Raw genomic sequence first — 23,595 nt, 5'->3', positions numbered from 1 at the left:
GTTGCCACGTTAAGGACAATGTCTTATTTGGTTTATAGGGTTAAATGTAATTTACCTGTATTAGTATAAATCTCAATGAAAAATACACACACCAAATACTTTTTGCTCTTCTTTCAATCTCTTCTCCTTTTTCTTTCTTTCTTTCTTTTTTCTCTTCTTTTTTTTTTTTTTTTTGATAAAGTCTTCTTTCTTCTCTTTTCCATGACAAAACAATCTTGTACACTGCTTCAATCAACTACTTGCTATTAGAGCAACTCTCCAATCAGGGACTTATTGCTGCATGGATGTTCGGGCTGCTGATGTCAGCAGGACATACAGTTTGCATAACCTCCCTATAATGAAAACCCTAGTTCCTAACCAAACATGATTCTATACAGTTTTCAATACGAGTATCAAACTATATGGTTGCTGTGTTGGCATTCTAAAGGTTTTTTCTTTGAGAAAATCAGGAAAAAAAAACAGAACTAAAGGTTGAATTGGTTTTGCAATGTTTAGGTGTTTTGGGGTGACTGACTGACTGATGAGTTGACTCAAGTTGGACTGATATTTGTGAACTACCTAAAACTTGTTGATGGGGATCTGTTTTGGATAAGTAATGATGTTTTTGCTACAAAATATTTACCACCGGGCCTGATATATGTTTGCTTCATTGCCAGTATGAGATGAATAAATTATACCTGCTAGTGATGTTTGGTTGACCTTGTTTACATCTATATCTGCTTTGATTAATATTTGGAGTGTTGCTTCTGTTCAGGACTCTGTTTTGAGGTTCGTAGTTTGTTGGTTCCAATGGTAAGTGGTTAGGAACTGAAGAAGGGGACTGCTGGATATTATTTGAGGGCAAGTGATAGCCCAAATATCCAAATTACTGTAGTGAAATTTGAAGGTAGCAACTTCCTAAATGGTCTTAGTTCACGAAGATGTACATTCGAGGTCATGGAAAGAAAGAATACATTACAAGAATGGAGGAGAAACCCAAACCAATGATCCTAGTTATTGTAGATGGGAGCAGAACCTGATAATTATATCATGGCTGACTGCTAAGGACATTTAGGATAGGGGGAGAAAACTCCAGCTATGTACTTTTCTTCCCTATAATACCTGTAGGAAGAAATAGATCATTGGAATTTGGAAGGCCCTAGAGTAGAAGGATCCATTGGAATATGGTGAGCAGTACAAGAAGCATATGGAGAAACTCAGTCTGAGTTTTTGGATAGGCTTGGAGTTTACGAGGCAACGTATATTGAGTAACAAGCTGTGAGTTTCTCGTTCTCCACTGTATATTCCCTTGTTCAAGGGGAAGAGTCACCACGCTGTTTTGGTGCCTACAGCCTACTCATATGACTAAGCACTCCGCTATGATATCTACTAAACCTAAGTAAAGCAGTGGTTTTGGAGAAACTTAGGTGGTAGAAGGGGAAGATATAGTGTGTGACTATTATAAGAAACCAAAGCACACAAGAGACAAGTTTTGCAAGCTGCACCAAACTTAAAATTATCAAATCAAGGTTTAAGAGAATAAAGAAGAGTAATATGCTTATGGCTACTACTTTTGAGACTCTCACACCTCAAGGTTCTAGCAATGAGAAAACGGTTTCCAAGGCTGAAATTAACAAACTTAGCTAGAAATCAATATTAATATGAGTGATCTTGGGTCTTCGTGGTCCATCTATATCCTTTGTTACGTCAAGTAATCCCATAGCTATCATGCTTCTCTACCCACCTTTTGGCTTATTAGTAAGTGTGCATGTGCTTTGCACGTGGCAATTCTAGATGATGATAATTATAGTAATAATATATCCAAAATTTTCTATAAACTTTATGTATTTTTTATTTTTTTATTTTTTTTATTGTTAATCAAATGCAGATTGCAAAATCCCAATCTGATTACATAAACACCTCATCCAAATATGTGATAATCATATTGAATTGTGAAGTTTTTAGTATCATTGACAGGCTTACCTACTTGGCTAAACTCTTCTTTTTGTAGTGTTTTATCTTTTTGGTGTATCTTTTTTCTTTTGCTCATTTATTAAAAAAAATGTAAGATTTAAATAGAGGGAATTGAATGAGGTGAAAAGTAGTAGTTCAATTTACATACAGACTAGACTAGACGATCGAACCATTTGGCCCGGGAACCAATCAGGTCACTGGTTCCATTTTGGTCCCAAACTGCTATTTTACAAAAAAAAATATTGAAATGGTCAGAGAATCATTGACCCAGATGGTTTAATCGTTAAAATGTTCAACCTGTTAACGGTTCTCAGGTTGCTTTCGAACTAATTCCAATTTTTTTATTTATTTTAAAATGGAAATTAGAAAATAAAAAATTGAAAAAATAAACTTTCATATCTCATAATCTTGTCCAGTTATTCCCAATGGCCAAATTTAGTTAGGGTTTTTAGTTTTTCCATTTTGGTTTTGAGCTTCTCATTTTTGTGATTCTTTTGAAATTGTATCAGCAAAAATAATTGCAACTCCAATGAAGAAATTAAAAAATTGATGCAAGAGATGAGAGATTAAACGATGATCATATATTAAAAATCTGAGATACACCAATGAAGCAAACGATTTTGGGATCTAAGAGAGATTTAGAGAGATGTAAGAAGAGGGAAAACACCAAAACGGTGTTGTAGTGACGGTGATTATGAACATGGACATAGCTGCCGGTAGCTCCTTTCATTTTTCTCACTTCTCAACTTTAACTAGCCACCTCCTTTTCGAAGTTTCACACTCCCCTCTCATAATAATGTATATATATGGTGGACTTTGACCTAATCCAAATCTAATGGTCAAAATAAAAAGTTAGATTATATTTTACATCTTACCAGTTTGACCCACTCAAACTAGACAGTTGAACTACAGACTCGAAAACCGAAAGCCAAAAGCGATTCCGTTTCCAGGTCGGTTTTTAAAACCTTGATTTTAGTCAAAAGAAAGTTCTACAATCTTATTCATATTTTTAATAGTATTGTAAATATAGAATTATAGATGTGTCCAATTTTTTCTATAATTTTTTTTTTGTATTTTTGTGTAAAAATAATTCTGATATGTCACACTTACTTTTTGTTTAATATGATAAACATATGATATTATACATGTGCCTGAATGCTTTTTTTGCAAAATTTATGTATTTTTATATTTTATTAATTTTTATTATTCATTTATGACATTAAAGGTTAACACATTTAACCCAAAATATGAACTATTTATTATTAATTTTTATATTTCATTTGTTGTCAGTTCTAAATTGTGTATTTCATTTTCATTATCAGTAAAAATAATTCTTGTTTATTACACTTTTTTTTTTTAATTTGATTGATAAAAATATCAAAAATGTGCCTAATGTTTTCTACATTTTTACAACTTTCTATATTTATTTCCATTTTAAAAATTTTACTACTTAACCATGACTTCATAGGCTAATCAATTTGATTCAGATGGTTGAATTGCTTAGCCACCACTTGGATAAAGAATGGTTTTGTTTTTTAGTCAACTTTAAAATATATGGGTTAATACTATAAAAATATTGACATAGATCTAATTAGTAGCATTTATTAGTGAAAAATAACTTAAAAATATAGGACTTAATAAGAGAAAATGGGATTTAATACCTTAAGATAAGACTTAATGAGAGGGGATTAAATGAGGTGGCAAGTAATAATTGAAATTACATTTTCAATCCTTACAATTAGAGATGGATTAAATAAACAAATATGGCCGTTTTAGTAGCCATTAAAGCAGACATTAAATCTATAATAAAATGACTTTTATACCCTTTTTCAAACAAAGAAATAGAGGATAATTTTAGTCCAAAAAAAGTTTCAAACTGCATCCATATATATTATATATGAACTCAAATACCTCTTATCACATGATAGGTATGTTGTCTTGTATCATTTCATATCGTCTATCCTTGAGAAGAGATTAAATTGCTATAGATGATGGACCCATACTCCTATACAATGAAGTTCAATTAAGTAATAAAATTTCTCTAGAGTTTGTTCTACATGTTCCTCAATAATATACTAGCCTATCATCTATGAGTTCCTTCACAATGTCCTTGGAAGTGAAAGCGAAGTATGTAGGAAAGAAGGAAAGTCTATTTATGAGTTGAAATAGTTTCAATATGCTTGATTTGACAGATTCAAAGGAGCAATATAGAAGGTCGGGTTTGCTCGGTCCCATATTGACCAACTCTCTTCATTAAGAGGGATGGTATCTTAGTAACTATTCTGCTTGTCTACATGGGTTACATTGTTATCACATGGAGCAATATGGCAGAAATCTCCAAATAGAAATAGTATTTGGCTATATAATTTAAGATCAAGGACGTGAACTTAAGTGCTTTTTGGGGATAGAAGTTGCTAGATCAATGGGCATTTTCATTTCTCAAAGGGAAGTACACTCTTGATTTATTGAAAGAGAAGCAAATTTAGTGTTAAACTACTTGATATTTCCATAGATCTTAATCACAAGATCTGTATCAACGATGGTTGTATGCTGCTTGACAAGGGGATGTATCAACGATTGGTTGGCAGATTTGTACACCTTTGTCTGACTCAACCAAACATCTCTTATGCTATTAGTGTGGTTAATCAGCTAGGTGATAAACAAGGATCAAAATACATCCATAAGCAAGATAAAAACATCTAAGAAATATACAAGAGCAAAATACACATCATGGCAGCTAAATATGATACACAGACATCAAGAGCAGGTAATCTTGTCCAACAAATCATTTTGCAAATGTCATATCCATCTGGCTTCTAATACCAAACAAGCCATATATCACACAAAATAATAGACCTGAAAACTTGTACTTCAAAGTAGTTATTCTTGTAAAGTTTGTAGAGATGTAGAGCAATAATGTGTGCTGTTATATTGCTATCAGTTATTTATTGTGGTCCCCACTCCTGCTGTTACTTCTTCTTCTTCTTTTTCTTCTTCTTTTCTGTTACTTTTTCTCATTAAATTCACATCAAGAATTGGACTGATTACAGTCCTCATTAGGCAACTTGGTATCAGAGCCAATCTAGGGTTTCTCATGTGTGTCTGACCCAGCAGACTGCATGAGAACTTCCTAGGGTTGGAAATTTAGCAAGATCTACCCATCGGCTGATTCTTGGAGGTTACTGGAAGGGTTTAGCAGTTGTCCAAGGATTTGTAGAGTCTTGGAGAGTGTCTGGTAATCAGGAAGAATCAGAGAAGAACAGGAAAGTTCAAGATTAGGGTTCAGACTGGGATTGGAAGTGGCGATCAGGTTTTTCTGGGTAAGTTTTTATTTTTCCTTGAGATCAATACCAATCAGAGATAGATCAGACCTATTTGGAAGGAGCGGATGAGAGTTTTTTGTTTTCTTAGAGAGTTTTTATTTTTGTTTTCTTAACCCTACGACCAGACCTGACTGTTAACAATTTTCTGGGTGATTTCTAGACTAGTTTCAGCATTCCAAACTGTTTTTTCTAGGGAACATAACCTTTTCTGGGTGATTACCAGATTTGTTCCAGCATAAAAGTTTCTCTTTGGGGGCGGGGGGTCTTGCAGAGAACTGGTTTCTTCTGACAAACCTCTTATAGAAATGGCAGGAACTGAGTTTAAGACTCAAGGGGAAGGTCTTTTGGGGGCTGGAAACATGGCATAAAACAATTTTCAGATTACAACTATTAAATTTGATGGTTCTAATTACTTGGAATGGGCTCAGTCCGCCATGATGGCAATTGGGGGGCAGAGGGAAGTTAGGCTATGTGAATGGGGATGCAAGGAAACTAGCCAAGGAGGACCCTCATATGTCAAATGGGTTCAGGAGAACTATTTGGTCATGACTTGGCTGTGTAACTTTATGCCGCCTCATATTAAGTGAAATTACTTGTGGGCAAAAATAGCTAAGGAGATTTGGGAAGTGATGAAGGAGACCTACTCTCATCCACTCAATGTTGCTAGGGCCTATGAACTAAAATGTTTAGTAAATAATCATAAGCAAGGGGAGAAGCCAATCTCAGTTTGCTTCTCCACTTTGAAATCTTTATTGCATGAAATTGATCACTTAGAAACCATTGAGTGGGAAAGTTAGAAAGATTCAAAAACCTATAGAAAACAAGTTGAGACCAATAGGGTTTTTGAATTCCTAGCTGGTTTGAATTCAGAGTATGATATTGTGAGACAACAACTACTCACCAGGGAGAGTGTTACCTTATCTCAGGCCTATTCTGAAGGGATGGGAGATCCATCATATGGATGGCCGAACCCTGCAGGAAGGTTGGGCGAAATTTCAAAAATTTCTTTACTCCCACCTGGGAATCCTATTCCCAATTTAGAAAACTGCATTTTCAAGGTTTGTTCTTGTAACCAAACCAGACCAAATCTGAAACCAAAATAAGGGAGGGATATACCTGATATGGAATCCACGCAAGAATGCTCCTCCCAATGTAGGTGTTCACACCCAAAGACGGTACCAAATCCTCCCTCCGCTGAAGATGACACAACTTAGGGTGAGGCAGGATCAGCAGGTAGTTCTTCACCAAGAACTAGTGATTCTTCAACAAGAATCGAATAGGACAGTGAGCACATCTTCTAGATTGTTTCTTCTGGCAAGAAACAATATCGAGATCCAATCTTGATCAAATCCAAGAACTAGAGATCAAATAGGGTGGGGCGGCAAGAGTAGGAAGAAATAGAGCAGAAGGCAATAAAAGTCTAATTGTGTTATCTTCCCTTTGTATTCAGTGAATGTGTCTTTGGAGGTTCGCCCTGCTCTCTTATTTATAGACTTAAAGAGAAAATTTCTTAATCCCATTAGGAGTTTCCTAATCCAAATCTTTTATTTGGATCTGGACTCTTTAAGTGATAAGGATAATCCCTTATCTTATATGCAGATAAAGATCAGCCTTCCTAATCAAATTAGGAGTTCCTTTGATCCAAATCTTTATTTGGATCTGGACTCTTTAAGTGGATAAGGATAATCCCTTATCTTATCCGCTGATCCAGATCCCAGATCCACCCCTATTTAATTAATCTAATTAACCTAGTTCGAAATGGGCTTTTAGGCCCATTAAGCTTTCAGGCTCACTTCCACTTTAATGCTGGCTAGCTTGGCTCTCTTTGTATGGTGTGGGATCCTATCATTGATCTACACATCAGCCACATGGGTTCAGCCTAGCCTCTGTTACAAGGCCTGACCGAATTCACTGTTGAATGCAGTGAACCCCTGAGTCCATCACTATGGGCTCTTAATGGGCCCAACATTTACACTAAATGGTCCTTGGGTCCAGCCATCTTATGAAGGCCCAAGGACTGTGGGCAGATGCAAGATTAGCCCATTAGGTATAATCCTCAATGGTCTTACACTTAACCTCTTAGCCCATAATGATCAAACACTGCCCGACAAGAGAGGACCTCTCCCTCGGCTGCAAGGTGCAGTGCTGCACTCTCTACTCACATGGATCCCGGGAATTAAAACCTTTTGTAAACATTTTGAAACCATAATATATATATGTATATCTCTATATAAATATATTTTGCAAAACAAATTTCAACGGTTGAAATCAACTACCGGCAGTTTAGGTTTCCATCAGAGAGAGTGCATCCCCGATCATTCACTTTGTCCAATAAAGGGGCTGATCCTGTCACTATGATCACCCACTTAGGTGAACTCTCGGACTGTCCCAACACACCCAAGTTTTGACCCCCTCTAAGGATCTCACTAATTGGCATATCAAAGACAGCCCGATCCGACACCTACTGTAGTACCATAATCGAGTCTAGGGGTCAGGTGTAACATTCTAGTTTTGCCCATCTATCTCCAAGGTCCAGGGCAATACTGGAATTTGGTCCGATTCAGGGTTTCAAGAAAACCCACACTGCATGTACCTCAGGTATCACCCTGGCAGTTGAGACAAGCCACCCCAACCAACTTGGCGGCACACCAGTGTTAGCCTTGGGAGGATAAATCTCCGCAGATCTATCCAATGGCTGTGAAGATTCTAAACTAACACGAGTCTCATATGTGTCCAGTTTAAGGGTATTACATAAAAACACACCATAACAACATGAATCAAATATGTACTTTATTCATTTACAATAAATGTCATAATGTACATCATGCTGATTGAAGCTAAGGGCATACACTGTGTAACATATTCTCTAGTGCACAGTGAAGAAAGTAGGAGAAAGGTTATGTTGCGGTTTCAGCCTATGGAATCAGCTCTAGTAGTAGTGAAACAAAAAGCCAAAGCATACAAGGAAAGGGGCATAAAGAAGGAGGATAAGAGCGAGTTAGTTTGTGGCCATTGTAAGAAGCCGAAGCACACCAGTGACACTTGTTGGAAGTTATATCCACATCTAATTCTAGCAAAGCTCAAAAACAAAAAGGGGAATGCCAACATGACTATCACTACTGATGGTGCATTCTCAGCCAGCACAAGAGCCACATCCCTAGACACTTTAGTTGCTGTCCTAGCTGCCTTGACTCAATTGGATAGTGAAATTGGCACTTCAGCCCCCTCATCTCAGCCACTGTTACATCTTCTACTCCTACTTCAGCATTTGCTCATTCGGGTACAAGAGCATCAACATATCATGTTTTAGGCCCAGGTAACAATGGACCTTGTTGGGTCATAGATTCATGTGCATCTGACCATATGACAAGCTGATCTTCTTTATTTACCACTTATTGTTTATCCTCTGGCAAAGATAGAGTATCCACTGCTAATGGATCCTTTGTTCCCATCTTTGGGAAGAAAGACATTAGACTGTTTGATGCCATCTCCTTGTCCTCAGTTTTGCATGTTCTGTTCCTAAACTTAGTACTAATATGTTGTCAGTTAGTAGCATCACTAAAAATCAAAACTGTTCAGTGACTTTTTTCCCTAATCGGTGTGTTTTTCAGGATCTGGAGACAAGAAAGGTGATTGGGATCGGCCATCAGACGAATGGAATCTACCTAATTGGAGGGTATCTACATGGGGAAGATAAAGAAGTTGGAAGGTCTCTTGTTTCTTAGTCTGTGAGTCAGATTATGCTTTGGCGTAATCGGTTAGGTCATTTGTCTTTAAGTCTTTAAGGAGTTTGTTTCCCAATTTGTTTGAGTTAGTTTAAAAGGAATAAAAGAAGTACTATTCCTTTTGAAATTGTGCATACTGATGTTTGGAGACCATATCATATCACTACTATGGGGGGATACAGATACTTTCTGTTGTTTGTTGACGACTATACTCATTTCTCATGGGTTTATCTTATGCACTATTGAGATGAGGTCCTTACCTTGATTTGGAATTTCCATCAAATGGTTCTGACCTAGTTTGGAGTCAAAATCAAAATTTTTAGATCAGATAATGCCAAAGAGTATTTTGCAAAACCTTTGGCCTCATATTTCCTTGACCATGGGGTTATTCATCAGAGCACTTGTCCCTGTACACCTCAACAAAATGGAGTTGTTGAGAGGAAAAACAGGCATATATTGGAGGTAGCTATAAGCATTATGCTAAACTTTAATTCTCCTATACAGTTTTTGGGGGATGCTATCCATATAGCTATGTATCTCATCAACCGGGTTCCTTCATGGGTCCTAGATATGAAAATTCCATTCAACCTTTTATATCTCGATAAGGACATGTTCACTATTCCCCTTAAAACTTTTGGATGTGCTTGTTTTGTTATATTCTTGAGCCTCATCGTTCCAAGTTTGATCCTAAAGCTTTCAAATGTGTTTTTCTTGGGTATGCACAAAATCAAAAGGGATATTGTTGTTTTGAACCTATTTCTGAGAAACGGTTCATTTCTATAGATGTCACATTCTTTGAGGATGTTCCCTATTATCATAGAGTTTCTTCTCAGGGGGAGAGTAGTGAGATGGGTTCACCAACATAAAAAATTCCATTATCCGTCCCAATCACTAAAGGGGAGTGTAGTGACGAGTGTTGTCAAAAGTGTAGGGATTTGAGGGTGTTTCACAAGCGGTGGAAACAAGTTGATTTCGGTCCTCAGCAGTCTAGGCCAACTCCAGTTTCCTCTGCGGCTCTAGATCCATGTACCACAGCTCCTTTGCATGCCACTACATATGAGATACCTCCCATTCACAGTTGTCAAGGTGACACCTAGGCGGGCGCCTAGGCAACTAGGCGGTTTTCCAGTTTCGCCTCGCCCAAACGCCCATAGTTTTGTATACTAGGCGACACCCAGAGACTTAGGCAGGTGCCTAAATCCAGCTTCAGTGCTTTTTTTTTTTGAAAAAACAGGGGCTCCGCCCCTATACACCTCCTCCTTCTTCCAGGCCAGATTCAATGCTTTTTTTTTTTCGAAAAAACAGGGGCTCCGCTCCTATTCTCCTCCCTTCTTCTTCTTCTTCTTCTTCTCCTTCCTAGCTTCAGTTCTTTTTTTCTTCAAAAAAACAGGGGCTCCGCACCTATACTCCTCCCTTCTTCTTCTTCTTCTTCTTCGAAAAAAATAGGGGCTACAGATATCAGGTATGTATGTTTTTCTGCAGCAGTGTGGCTAAGAAAACAGGGGCTCCACCCCATTTTTTTGAGCAGTTACAACAACTCAGAAAATAGGGGCTCCACCCCATTCTTCTTCTTCTTCTTCTTCTTCTTCCTCCTCCTCCCTTCCTAGTTCCTGGCTTCCTGCACTTATTATTTTTAACAGCCGAACCAACTCCCTTCCTAGTTCCTAAACTTATAAAATAGTTTAGGTCAAAGTATAGAAATCTATAGATTCCATCGCCTAGGAGCCTAGGCACCTAGATGCCTGGGCGCCCCATGGTTGCCTAGCCTAGCCTAGTCGCCTTGATAGCTATGCTCCCATTACTGAGCTTAATGAGATGCCTTCCATTATTGAGCCTTCTCCTTTGGATGATCTTGATCTTCCAATTGCAGTCCGCAAAGGGAAGCACCATTGTACTTCATCTATAACACATTCTATTTCTCAATTTTTGACTTATGATCATTTGTCTCCATCCTATAAGTTCTTTTTGGCATCTATTTCTACTATTCCCATTCCCAGGATAGTGCAAGGGGCCTTGTCAATACTTGAGTGGAAGGATTCTATGAAGGTAGAAATGGATGCCCTTCTCAAAAACAAACATGGGAGTTAGTTAATCAACCAAAAGGGAAGAAACCGGTTGGGTGTAGATGGGTGTTTACAATGAAACATAATGCTAATGGCTCTGTTGAGAGGTATAAGGACAGATTAGTTGCAAAGGGGTTTACAAGACTTGTGACATAGACCATTGGGAGAATTTTGCACCGGTAGCCAAGATGAACACTATCAAAGTCTTATTGTCTATTGCAGCAAATTTCTCGTGGCCATTGTTCCAAATGGATGTTAAAAATGCCTTCCTCAATGGTGATTTGCAAGAAGAGGTGTACATTGAATTACCTCTTGGGTTCTACAGTACAAAAGCAAGGAAGAAAGTTTGTCGGTTGTATAAAGCCTTATATGGATTGAAACAATCTCCAAGAGCCTGGTTTGATAAATTTAGATTGGCTCTTGGAAAATTTGGCTATGTTGAAGCCCAATCAGATCACACTCTTTTCATTAAGAAAATAAACTCCTCTTTGACTCTACTTGTTGTATATGTAGATGATATTGTGGTGACAAGGAGTGGTACTCGTGAGATTGACTCTCTTAAGCAACTGCTTCACTAAGAATTTGAAGTCAAAGACTTGGGAGAACTATGTTATTTCTTGGGTATTGAAGTAGCTTGGTCCAAACATGGGATTTTTGTCTCCCAAAGGAAGTATGTTCTTAATCTTTTGGAAGAAATTGGGAAGCTAGGTGTTAAACCTACTAATACACCCATTGAACAAAACCACAAGATAAGGGCCGAAGGTGGAGAGCTCCTTGAAGACAAGGTTATGTTTCAACAGTTGGTTGGAAAACTTCTTTATCTTTGCCTCACATGACTAGACATTTCTTATGCAGTCATTGTAGTTGGCCAGTATATGCATTCCCCCAGAACCACTCACCTTCTTGCAATCGAGAGGATTCTTGCTTACCTGAAGAGGTGTCCAGGTAGAGGCATACTCTTCAGAAATAATGGTGACTTGAAAATAGAAGTTTACAACAAATGCTGATTGGGCTGAGTGTATTGATGACAAGAGGTCTACTTTTAGGTATTGTGCTTTTGTAGGAGGAAACCTTGTCTCTTGGAGGAGTAAGAAATAAAATGTTGTAACTTGTTCCAGTGCTGAAGCAGAATAAAGATCTATGGCACATGGTGTGGCTGAAGTATTATGGTTGAGGTCCTTGTTTGAGGAATTGGGAATTGCTTATGAGAAGCCCCTGATGCTGTATTGTGATAATCAAGTTGCAATTAACATTGCCCATAATCCGGCACAATATGACATAACTAAACATATTGAGGCGGATCAACACTTTATCAGAGAGAGAGAGAGAGTTACCTCTCAAGAAATGTTCTTCCATATATTGCCTCTGATATGCAACATCACTCTTCACCAAGGCAGTTACAAGGACCAAGTTGGAAATAGATTTATGCAAGTTGGGAATGATAAATATCTATTCCCAACTTGAGGGGGAGTGTAGAGATGTAGAGCAATAATGTGTGTTGTTATATTGATGTCAGTTATTTATTGTGGTCCCCACTGCTGTTGCTACTTGTTTGTTGTTTCATATTTTCTGTTAGGTTGCTGTTAGTGATGTTAGTTATTTGCTTATGTAAGCAGTAGGGGCATTAGTGTAATTGTTGCCTTATTTATGATGTTACTATAAATAGTTGAGTGGAGCGTCAACTGTATTCTCTTCTTCTTTTCTGTTATTTTTTCTCATTAAATTCACATCAAGAATTGGACTGATTACAGTCATTATCCAACTAAGTTATATGGATACCTCCTTTATAGCTGAATTAAATAACTACATGTAGAAATATAAATGAAATCCCTATGTGGGGAAAAATAAAACTGAATTTAAGCACAATGAACTTGGTTACTTAAGGAAAAAAGAAAAGGAATACACAACCACTACTTTCAAATCTATACTACAAAAATAACCAAAGAGAAATATTTGTTAGGATATGAGAACAGAAGAAGGCTGTTACTTCTGTCTTTGCATGTAGCACAATAAGGGCTAGGATGCTATCTGTTAACTGTTGCATTGCATTTTGGAGATTGAAGATATGAAATGGACCTGACCTAAGGATCTGTAGAGGAGATGGGCCGAATGGCCCATAGACTGTCATTTCATGTTATGTTATGTTTCTCTTTGTTATGGGCCTTATTATGGGCCCATACTCTGTAATGTTCTGTTTTTTGTATTTTTCTGCCCATTCAAGGGCCTCTCTGTAATTTATCAAAGATTAACACCTTAATAAAATGTTTAGAGTGTTAGAGTGAGGTTAAGTTCAAAACTCTCACTCTCTAACACTCATTGCCGCCAGCTCTCTCTCTTCCCTTCCTCTCTTGTTTGTTTAGTTTCTGTTTTGCATCTAATCTCAAACAGTTCCATACATCAAGTGAACTGTTTTCAACTTGGTATCAGAGCGGGTCATTGCTTGGCGTGTCCCTCATGAGGTTCTAGTTCAGCCAACTGCATGAGGAGGTTCTAGGGCTGAATGTTTACAGTCATTCGCCTGGTTCTTGGAGGTCATTGGAGTGTGCCCAAGTTTCTATACACTTGGAGAAGGGTTCGGTGACCAGGAAGAATCAGAGAGCAAGTTTTCCAGCCTGATTTGAAATCAGAAAAAGGGGATTTCGAAGCTAGCTCAGAGAGCAAAGTGTTCGGCCTGGTTTGAAGTTCAAACCAGAGATATTGTAAGTTGTTTTCTCAGTTCTTTGCTGAGTTATTTTGTTATTTGGGAGGACTGTTAAAGCATTCAAAGCACACCTCCATTCGGCCCATTGTTGCTGGACTGATTCTACTCAGAAATTTCTGGGTTATTCTGGAAGTGTGGTTCGGCTGTTATTGGACTTCCAAAACTGCTGAAAACTGAGTGTTCTTGAAGTGATTTCTGCTGGGTTAACAGTGAAGTGTTGACTGTTGCATACATAGTGTTTGTAAAAAGTCCTCTTAGGTACTGTGGACTGTATTTTTTGTTCTCCTTGGGAAATTATTGTTGGGAACCAAGGATACATATTGTTTGGAGGCCGGCTGGTTGTTCCTTGAAGGCTGAATCAGGGTTTCTTCTCCTTGAAAGTGCTGCCACTGAACTTGGTTCTCACGGCTGTCAGATCTGAACTGAGTTTGTGTGTTGCTGTGTTTGCTATTGTTTAAACCCAATCTGAGTTCTTTGAAATCAGGTCACTTTTGGAAGGCTTGCCGAAACCCTAATTGAAGCTGTTACATAATGGACTTCTCAGAATTTGAGAACAAGAGCACTGTTGAATATGGACATAATTTGGGAACTACAACTGATTCCTTGTTGGCTGTAACAACAGTTAAATTGGATGGAACCAATTATTTGGCCTGGTCACAATCCGTAAAAATTCATATTTGCAGTAGAGGAAAGTGGGGGTTTATCTCTAGGAGCAAGAAAGCTCCCCCAGAGGAGGATCCCTCTTATGAGAAATGGGTGCAGGAGAATTACACAGTGATTGGGTGGCTTGTGAACTCAATGCAGCCACAGATTAGCCAACATTATCTGTGGATGAACTCGGCTAAAGAAATCTAGGATAGTGTTGCAGAAACTTACTCCCAGAAGTTGAATGTTGCCAGAGCCTACAAATTGAGAAGTGATGTGAAGAATCTAAGGCAGGGGGAGAAGTCACTTGCAACATACTTCTCAGCCCTGAAATCTCTATGGCAAGAGATTGATTTGATAGAGGCTGTGACATGGGATACCCTCAAGGATGCTGAAACATACAGGAAATTGGTTGAAAGGAATAGGGTCTTTGGGTTCTTGACAGGGCTGAACTCTGAATATGACATTACAAAGCAAAACATCTTGTCCAAGGAAGATGTTTCATTGTCACAAGCATATGCTTTGGTCAGCAGTGAAGAAAGTAGGAGGCAAGTGCAGGTTCAAGGAGTCGGTATCAATGATCATTTTGCAAATATGGGAATTAAACCCAAAGGGGTTACAGGAGCTCACAGTGGCACAGGAAAGAAGGAGGTGGTGTGTGAATATTGTAAGAAGCCGAAACACACAAAGGACAAGTGCTGGAAATTGCATCCCAATCTTGTTCCTATCAGATTTCAGAAGAAGAATGATAGTAGAAAGACAGGAAGTGCACATGCAGCCATAAGCACAGATACAGAGGTTGAGTCTACCAGTGCACAGTTGGCAGCCATGAAAGTTGAATATGAGAAGTTTGGAAAGATGATCAGCCAGCTTGAAGGTGTAACTTCATCATCCAACCCTTCTGGAAGTCCAGCCACCACCGCATTTGCTCACTCAGGTAATCTCAAAACCCCATGGATCATAAACTCAGGTGCTTCTGATCACATGACCAACCTTTCCACTTTGTTTGTTTCATATGATTTACTTCCTGGTCGTGACAAAATCACCTTAGCTGATGGTTCTCTTGCCCCTATTTCTGGCAAGGGAACTGTCAAGGCTATAGACTCCTTACTCTTATCTTCCACTCTTCATGTACCTAAATTAAATACCAACTTATTATCTGTAAGTAGCTTGACCAAGTCATTGAATTGTTGTGTAACCTTTTTCCCTTCTCACTGTGTGTTTCAGGACCTGAAGTCTCAGAAGGTGATTGGGAGTGGCCATGAAGCGAATGGAATATACTTGCTCGACACCCCTGGCCAATGCTTTGATCATCCCAAGAATGTTGCTTTTGGTTCTACTTTTCCAGAGTCTGTCAGTCAAATTATGTTGAGTCATTGTCGGTTGGGTCATTTACCTTTTTCTGCTTTAAGTCATTTGTTTCCCAAACTGTTTAAGGGAGTCAGTGTGTCCAGTCTCAATTGTGAGTCCTATCAGTTGTCAAAGCATTGTAGAAAAAATTATCCTGTGAGCAATAAAAGATCATCTTTTCCTTTTCATATTGTGCACTCTGATGTGTGGGGGCCTTACCACTTATCCTCTATGGGGGGTTACAGATATTTTATCCTGTTTATTGATGACTTTTCTAGATTCACTTGGATATATTTAATGAAATCCCGGGATGAAGTCCCAAGACTTGTGAGGCAATTTCATGAGCTTGTTTTAACTCAATTTGATACCAGAATTAAGGTTTTCAGATCTAACAATGCAAAAGAGTATTTTGAGAAGAGTTTATCCTTGTATCTCTCTGACATGGGGGTTATTCATCAAAGCTCCTGTGTTAGAACCCCTGAACAAAATGGAGTTGCTGAGAGGAAAAATAGACATATTGTTGAAGTTGCAAGGAGCCTTTTGTTTGCCTCACATGTTCCCACAAGATTTTGGGGTGATGCTGTACTTACTGCTACCTATCTCATAAACCGTATGCCATCCAAGGTTTTAGGGTTTAAATCCCCCTTCTGTCTTCTTCATCCAGACAAGGATCTCTTCCCAATTCCTCTTCGTGTGTTTGGCTGTACCTGCTATGTTCACATTCCAAGTGTGCAGAGACATAAGTTTGAATCGAAAGCCCACAAATGTATCTTCCTTGGTTACTCCCCCACACAAAAGGGTTATTGTTGTTTTGATCCAAAGACTGGCACCCGACATGTTTCTATGGATGTTACCTTTGATGAACTTTCTCCTTTTTATGGTTCCTCTCAGGAAGGACATTGTCCACAGGGGGAGAGTCTGTCACAAATTTTTGCTCTTCCTCTTCCTGTCCTAGTTGACCCTCTTGACAAACCTGTATCCTCACCAAATGAATCAAAGGATGATCAATCACTTCATACCTCTTGTCCTAGTGCCCCTATTTCTTTACCTCATCGTCCTACCCATAATCCCAAAGTGTATCAAAGGCAGAGATACAGGAATTAGCAAGTAGTTTCCCTTACAACAGATGAGGCTCATACATTCCCAATCACAGATGAGATAACAGGTACTGCTTCAGCTCCTTTGGAATCATCCTTCCCAGACCTTGATGTCCCCATTGCTGTTAGGAAAGGGAAGCGGAAGTGTACTGCACACTGCATTTCCAAACACCTTTCTTATGACCTGCTTTCTCCTTCATACTTTGCCTACCTCTTTTCTGTTGCTTCTAACCCCATTCCTAGGTCTGTCTCAGAAGCTCTTGGGATTCCAGAATGGAGAGATGCCATGAAGACTGAAATGGATGCTCTACATGCAAATGGTACTTGGGAGGTGGTGGATTTGCCTGAAGGGAAGGATCCAGTTGGGTGTAAGTGGGTCTTTACCATTAAATACAGGGCTGATGGAACTATTGAGAGGTACAAGGCCAGACTTGTTGCAAAAGGCTACACATAGACATATGGGATTGACTACCTGGAGACTTTTGCCCCTGTTGCCAAGATGACATCTGTGAGGGTTCTTTTATCTCTGGCAGTTCACTTTGATTGGCCTCTCTATCAGTTAGATGTAAAGAATGCATTTCTGAATGGTGACTTACATGAGGAGGTCTACATGTGTCTTCCTCTAGGAATGTATGGGAAAGATATGCAAGGAAAGGTATGTAAATTGAAGAAATCACTTTATGGTCTCAAACAATCTCCTAGAGCCTGGTTTGAGAGATTTAGAGCTGCACTTGTTAAATTCGGCTATGTTCAGACACAGTCAGATCATACTCTGTTTGTAAAGAAAAGTGGATCTCTAGTAGTGTATCTCATTGTGCATGTTGATGACATTATAGTGACTGGTGATGATGCCTCAGGCATTCTGGCTCTTAAGTCTTTCCTCCGTACAGAATTTGAGATTAAGGATCTGGGGGAGTTGAGATACTTCCTTGGCATAGAAGTTGCCAGATCCAAGGATGGGATTCTTATTTCCCAAAGGAAATATGTTCTTGATTTGTTGTCTGAAACTGGAAAACTGGGTGCAAGACCAGCTGCAACTCCCATTGATATGAGTTACAAACTTTCAGCTTCGGATGGAACTTTGTTGGAAGACAAAGGGGTCTTTCAGAGACTTCTTGGGAAGCTTCTGTATCTGTGCATGACTAGGCCAGATATTGCGTATGTTGTCAGTTGCACTAGCCAGTTCATGCGAGCTCCTAGAGATACTCATATGGCAGTAGCAGAACGGATTTTGTGCTATCTGAAAGGCTCTCCAGGAAAAGGAATTCTATTTACCAAGCATGGTCATCTGAAACTTGAAGCCTATACTGATGCTGATTGGGCTGAAAATATTGATGATAGAAGATCTACTTTAGGGTATTGCAGTCTGGTGGCTGGTAATGTTGTCTCTTGGAGGAGTAAGAAACAATCTGTTGTGGCCCGATCCTCCGCAAAAGCAGAGTATAGAGCCATGGCACATGGAGTCTCGGAATTGTTGTGGCTAAGGTCCTTAATGAAAGAACTTGGGATTGATCACGACAAACCCATGATGTTGTACTATGATAATCAGGCTGCCATCAACATTGCTCACAACCCGGTACAACATGATCGAACCAAACATATTGAGGTTGATCGACACTTTATTCGAGAAAGAGTCTCCTCCGGTGAAGTGTGTCTTCCATTCATTACTTCTGAAGGACAATTGGCAGATTTTCTCATCAAGGGCATTTCCAAGGCAAGGCTTCAACATGATACTGGCAAGCTGGGCATGATTAACATCTATGCTCAGCTTGAGGGGGAGTGTAGAGAAGATGGGCCATTTCATGTTATGTTATGTTTCTCTTTGTTATGGGCCTTATTCTGGGCCCATACTCTGTAATGTTCTATTTTTTTGTATTTTTCTGCCCACTCAAGGGCTTCTCTGTAATTTATCAAAGATTAACACCTTAATAAAATGTTTAGAGTGTTAGAGTGAGGTTAAGTTCGAAACTCTCACTCTCTAACACTCATTGCCGCCAGCTCTCTCTCTTCCCTTCCTCTCTTGTTTGTTTAGTTTCTGTTTTGCATCTAATCTCAAACAGTTCCATACATCAAGTGAACTGTTTTCAACTGGATCCTACCCACTTAAAGTATTACATTTGTTTTGGAGAACCAGGAAGGAGGAAAGAACCACTGATCCAAAATACTTCCAAAGTTTTTGAATTAATTCAACCTTTTTGTGTAAAATTCTGAAGACAAAGGATTCAATCCAGCTGGTACAAGTACTGTTCTTGATCAAATCCCATTGGATGTAAATGATAATAAGAAAGTTGCTATCGAAAGATATCAAAGGATAATACATCCTTGAATTTGTCTTCAAGAGTATATATTCAGTTTCAAGGGGAATTAAAACATAAGCCAAACAACAAGCAGCATAAAAGGCCTACATCCCATCATTTTTGCAAAATCACTGAATGAAATAAAAAAAAAATACCATGATTTGGTAGAACACCTAGGACTATAGTTCAACCACAGAGAATAATACTATGGCTACAAAATAAATACCTGGAACCCTAGACTATGAGCAACATCAATTATACTTTTTCGGGTAATGCCAGGCAGAATGGTTCCCTTAATTGCTGGAGTAGAAATAGTTGTACGCTGGGAAAGTACAAGCAATGAAAAGAAATCAGCAATAGATGCAGCAATGTTCATAATAAGCATTTCAATGTTTGATTAAGAACCTTACTCCAGAAACATGTACTTTTATTTTATTGTTTATTTATTTATTTGGAGAACCTCAGCCCAATGATCATATTAAAAATGCTGTTTTAGGGCAGTACATATCAACACAAAAAAAGAAAGGGATTTTTTTTATCAATAACAATAAAAAAGGAATTCATTCGTTAAATAATTAAAACAGTTACGACACGAGGTTGTGAATTCATTCATAATCACTTGCTGTCTATTGACCCCTTCTTTAGCCAGACAATCAGCCAAACAGTTTGCAGACCCCCATACCTGCCTAATTTGTATCTGCATGTCTTTTGAAAACCATTTGAACCATCTTAATTCATTTATGAAGCTCCACACCACATTCTTTACCTTCATTAACCAACTACCACCTTCTAATCATGTTGAATCATCAATCCCAAAACTGCCATTACTTCAGCTTTCTCACCCCAGATACTACTGCCAAAATTTCTGCCCTTACCAAATCTCCTCCTTTTGGACTAGAATACATTGCACATGTGGTTTTGTTCTTGTTAGAGTTGGTCGAGTAAGGGTAATTTAGTCTTTTCATTATAGTTTAAGTAGTGTAGTGATGTGGCAATTCTGTTTTGTTTTTTATTTTTCTTGTCCCATACTTAAGTAGGGGTATATTTGACTTTGTACCCTTATTTTAATATAATAGAAATTATGGTCGACTAGGATGTTTCAGACTCTCTAGTTCGACAGCTTTCTTCCTTCTTCTTTTTCTTCTTTCTCTTTGAACAGGACTTATCTGAACCACTAAAACATGGTATCAGAGCACTAAATAAAAGAGAGGAAGGCTGTGATCTCAAGTTCCTGGACCTGCGATCTCTTCTCTTCTTCTTTTCTCCTTTTCTCTGAGGTGCGATCTCAGTTACACAGGTAGAAGGCTGCGGCACACCCAGTAGAATGCTGCAGCAACCCTTTTTTGGTGATCCAGGACTGCCTCAATCCCATTACAGGTTTTAGGAAGGTGTGGCAGCCCTAGGTGAGTAGCTCTCAGATTGCTGTCACCATGAGTGACAGCCCTAGTGGTTGTATGGTGGTGTTTGTTGTGTTACAGACCCTCTACTGAGCAGTTTCAAGAGGGGTATTTTCTTTATTTGTGTTTGAATGGTGATGTGAGAAATAATGTGGTTAACAGTAGTGGTGTGAGAAATCAGATTTTTTTTTTTTTTTTTTTTTATGGTGGCTGGTGGAGAAAGTGCCATAAGGTGATGTGCAAATTGCAGCAGTGTTGATTGAATAGCAGAAATCCTTTTTGTTGGTTGATAATTCAGAACTAGGAGAAATCTAGTGTATTGAGAACATAATTGCAGCAACCAGAGATGGTGGTGGTGATCAGAAATCTAATGTGGTGGTCCCCTCAGACTATTTAGGTGTGCAAATAACATCAATTAAACTTAATGGTGAAAATTATGTGCCATGGGCCAAGTTGCTGGAGGTTTTTCTCAAGGCCAAGAGGAAGGTGGAACATGTGAAGGAGGATAAACCATCAGTTGACTCCCCAAGGTTTGATGATTGGGAACAAGAGGATGCCCAAATCATGACATGGCTATGGATCACAGTATGAAACCCAAGATAAGTGTAAACTTTATGTTCTTAGATATAGCCAAGGAAATATGGGAACATGCCAAAAAGCTCTATTCAAGACAGGATAATACTACGAGAGTTTATCAGTTCTATCAAGAGTATTTTAATTTGCAGCAAGGAAATCAAACCCTTGAAGAGTATTATGCAAGTATGAGGAACCTCAGAAATGAACTCAGTGTCTATCATCCCCTAACTTCAGATGTTAAAATTCAGCAACAGCAAATGGAGAAACTTGAGGTAACCAGGTTCTTAGTGGGGCTGAAATCAGAATACGAACTAGTTAGAGCAAAAATATTGGGAGATTCTGCTCTTCCTACACTTGAGGAGGTCATTCCTCGGCTTCATAGGATTTCCTTGGGACCCACAGAGAGTAGCACAACGTCTGACAGATCAGTGTTTGTTGTAGCAAGAGGAGGTGGACGTGGCAATAGAGGGGGAGGACATACATTTCGAGGAGAAGGCCGTGGTAGTCCCATGTTTGGTCGTGGTGGTGGAAGTGGTGGGGGTCGTGATTCAAGGGGAGGTCATGGTAGAGGAAGAGGGCACACTACTAGAAAGTGTACATATTGTGGCAAAGACGGACATACGATTAATTTTTGTTATGATCTACATGGCCCACCCTCTACATGGGCTAATCATGTAGTTGCTGGTGGTGGTGATGTGAGTGTACCACGAGATGAGTATGAGAGGTTCCTTCAGGCCACTTCACAACATAACTGCTACTCTTGCACACTTAGGTCTATCTGGCATCCAAACCTTCTCACTGGATTATTGATTCTGGAGCCTCTGATCACATGACCGGGACTCCAGGTGTGTTTTCTTCCCTCTCTAAAACTTCCACATCACAAACTGTTACCTAGGCCAATGGTTCTTCTTCACCCATGTGTGGTTGGTAATGTTGACACTACATCATTTTCTTTATCATCTGTTCTATATGTGCCTAAATTTCCATTCAACCTAATGTTTGTTAGTAAATTAACCAAGGCCCTTAATTGCTCTATCACTTTTTACCCTTCATCTTGTGTTTTTCAGGATCTCAAGATGGGGAAGATTGGTGGAGGGCATGAAACCGGTGGATTGTATTATCTTGACGGTGGTGGATCTTTAGTTGCACTTCAAACTTCCTTGACTCCACTTCAATGGCATTGTCAGCTGGGACATCCATCTTTCAAGGCTCTCAAGCTACTAGTTCCTTCTTTGAGTCATTTGTCTTCTTTCTAGTGTGAGTCGTGTCAGTATCGGAAACACCATCGGGTTTCCTTCAATCCTAGGGTTGATAGCCGTATGTTGAGTCCTTTTTCTTTAGTCCATTCAGATGTTTAGGGTCCGATAATGGTCACAAGTATTTTGTCATTTTTATTGATGATTGTTCAAGGATTACATTGATTTATTTAATGAAAGAAAGGAGTGAATTGTTTTCTATTTTTCAAAAATTCCATGCAGAAATGCATACGCAATTTGGTGTTCCAATAAAAGTTCTTCGTTCCGATAATGGTTGTGCATACTTTCGTCCTTTCAACAATATTTGGATCAACATGGCATCATTTATCAGACTTCGTGTGCATCCACCAATCAACAAAATGGGGTGGTTGAACGAAAGAACCGTCATCTTCTTGAGACTGCTTGGTCTATCCTTCATCAGATGAATGTCCCTAAACATTTTTGGAGTGACGCAATGCTTACGACTTGTTTTCTCATTAATTGAATGCCCTCCTTCATTCTTCATGGTCGATCTCCCTTTTCTATTTTGTTTCCCACTTTGTCTTCCTTTCCATTAACTCCCCAGTCTTTGGGTGTATGTGCTTTGTTCATAATCTGGGCCCTGGTTTAGACAAGCTGGATACATTCTCTATTAAGTGTATCTTTCTTGGCTATTCTCGAACCCAGAATAGGGGTGTCAACGGTATTCGAAAATCCAATTTCGAATTCAAGATTCGATATAATTGAATCGAATTTAGATAATTCGAATATCTAACCGATCGAATTCGGATATCCTATTCATACCGAATAGCTAATCGGATTCGAATTCGGATATGACCTTATTCGATTCGATAAATATCCGAATTCGACTGATTATTTAATTCTTATATATAGTATATAAAATTTTTAAATGTTTTATATAATTTATATATATAATAATAAAGTTATATAAATAATTTATATATTGATATACTTTATATAAATAAAATATTTATTTTATATATTTATTAATTACCTAAAATAATTAATTAGCCAAATTCGAATCGAATATTTAAATATTTAATCAGATTCGAATTAAAATATTAATTTTCAATATTCGTCGGATATCGAATCGAATTCGAATATTGCCTGATCCGTTTCAAATTCGATCCGTTTACACCCCTACCTAGAAAGGGTATAAGTGTTACAGTCCTATCACTCAGAAATCATTTGTTTGCCCTGATGTCACATTTT

The 23,595-nt window shown here is 38.6% G+C and overlaps 1 protein-coding gene across 1 annotated transcript in view; it reads right to left on the bottom strand.

Moving 5' to 3' along the window:
- The window catches only part of LOC104613172 (branched-chain amino acid aminotransferase 2, chloroplastic-like), a 66,271-nt gene that overhangs the window by 2,728 nt on the left and 39,948 nt on the right, over positions 1-23,595 (bottom strand). Inside the window, exon 8 of the mRNA XM_010280923.2 lies at positions 19,381-19,476. Coding sequence (XP_010279225.1) covers positions 19,381-19,476 — 96 coding nt within the window. The remainder of the gene's footprint in view (positions 1-19,380; positions 19,477-23,595) is intronic.

This window comes from Nelumbo nucifera, chromosome 3 (genome assembly GCF_055504915.1).
Source record: "Nelumbo nucifera cultivar China Antique chromosome 3, China Antique-T2T, whole genome shotgun sequence".
Taxonomy (NCBI): Eukaryota; Viridiplantae; Streptophyta; class Magnoliopsida; order Proteales; family Nelumbonaceae; genus Nelumbo; species Nelumbo nucifera.
Note: the sequence above shows the minus strand (reverse complement) of the source record. Positions and strands in the feature narration are given on the sequence as shown.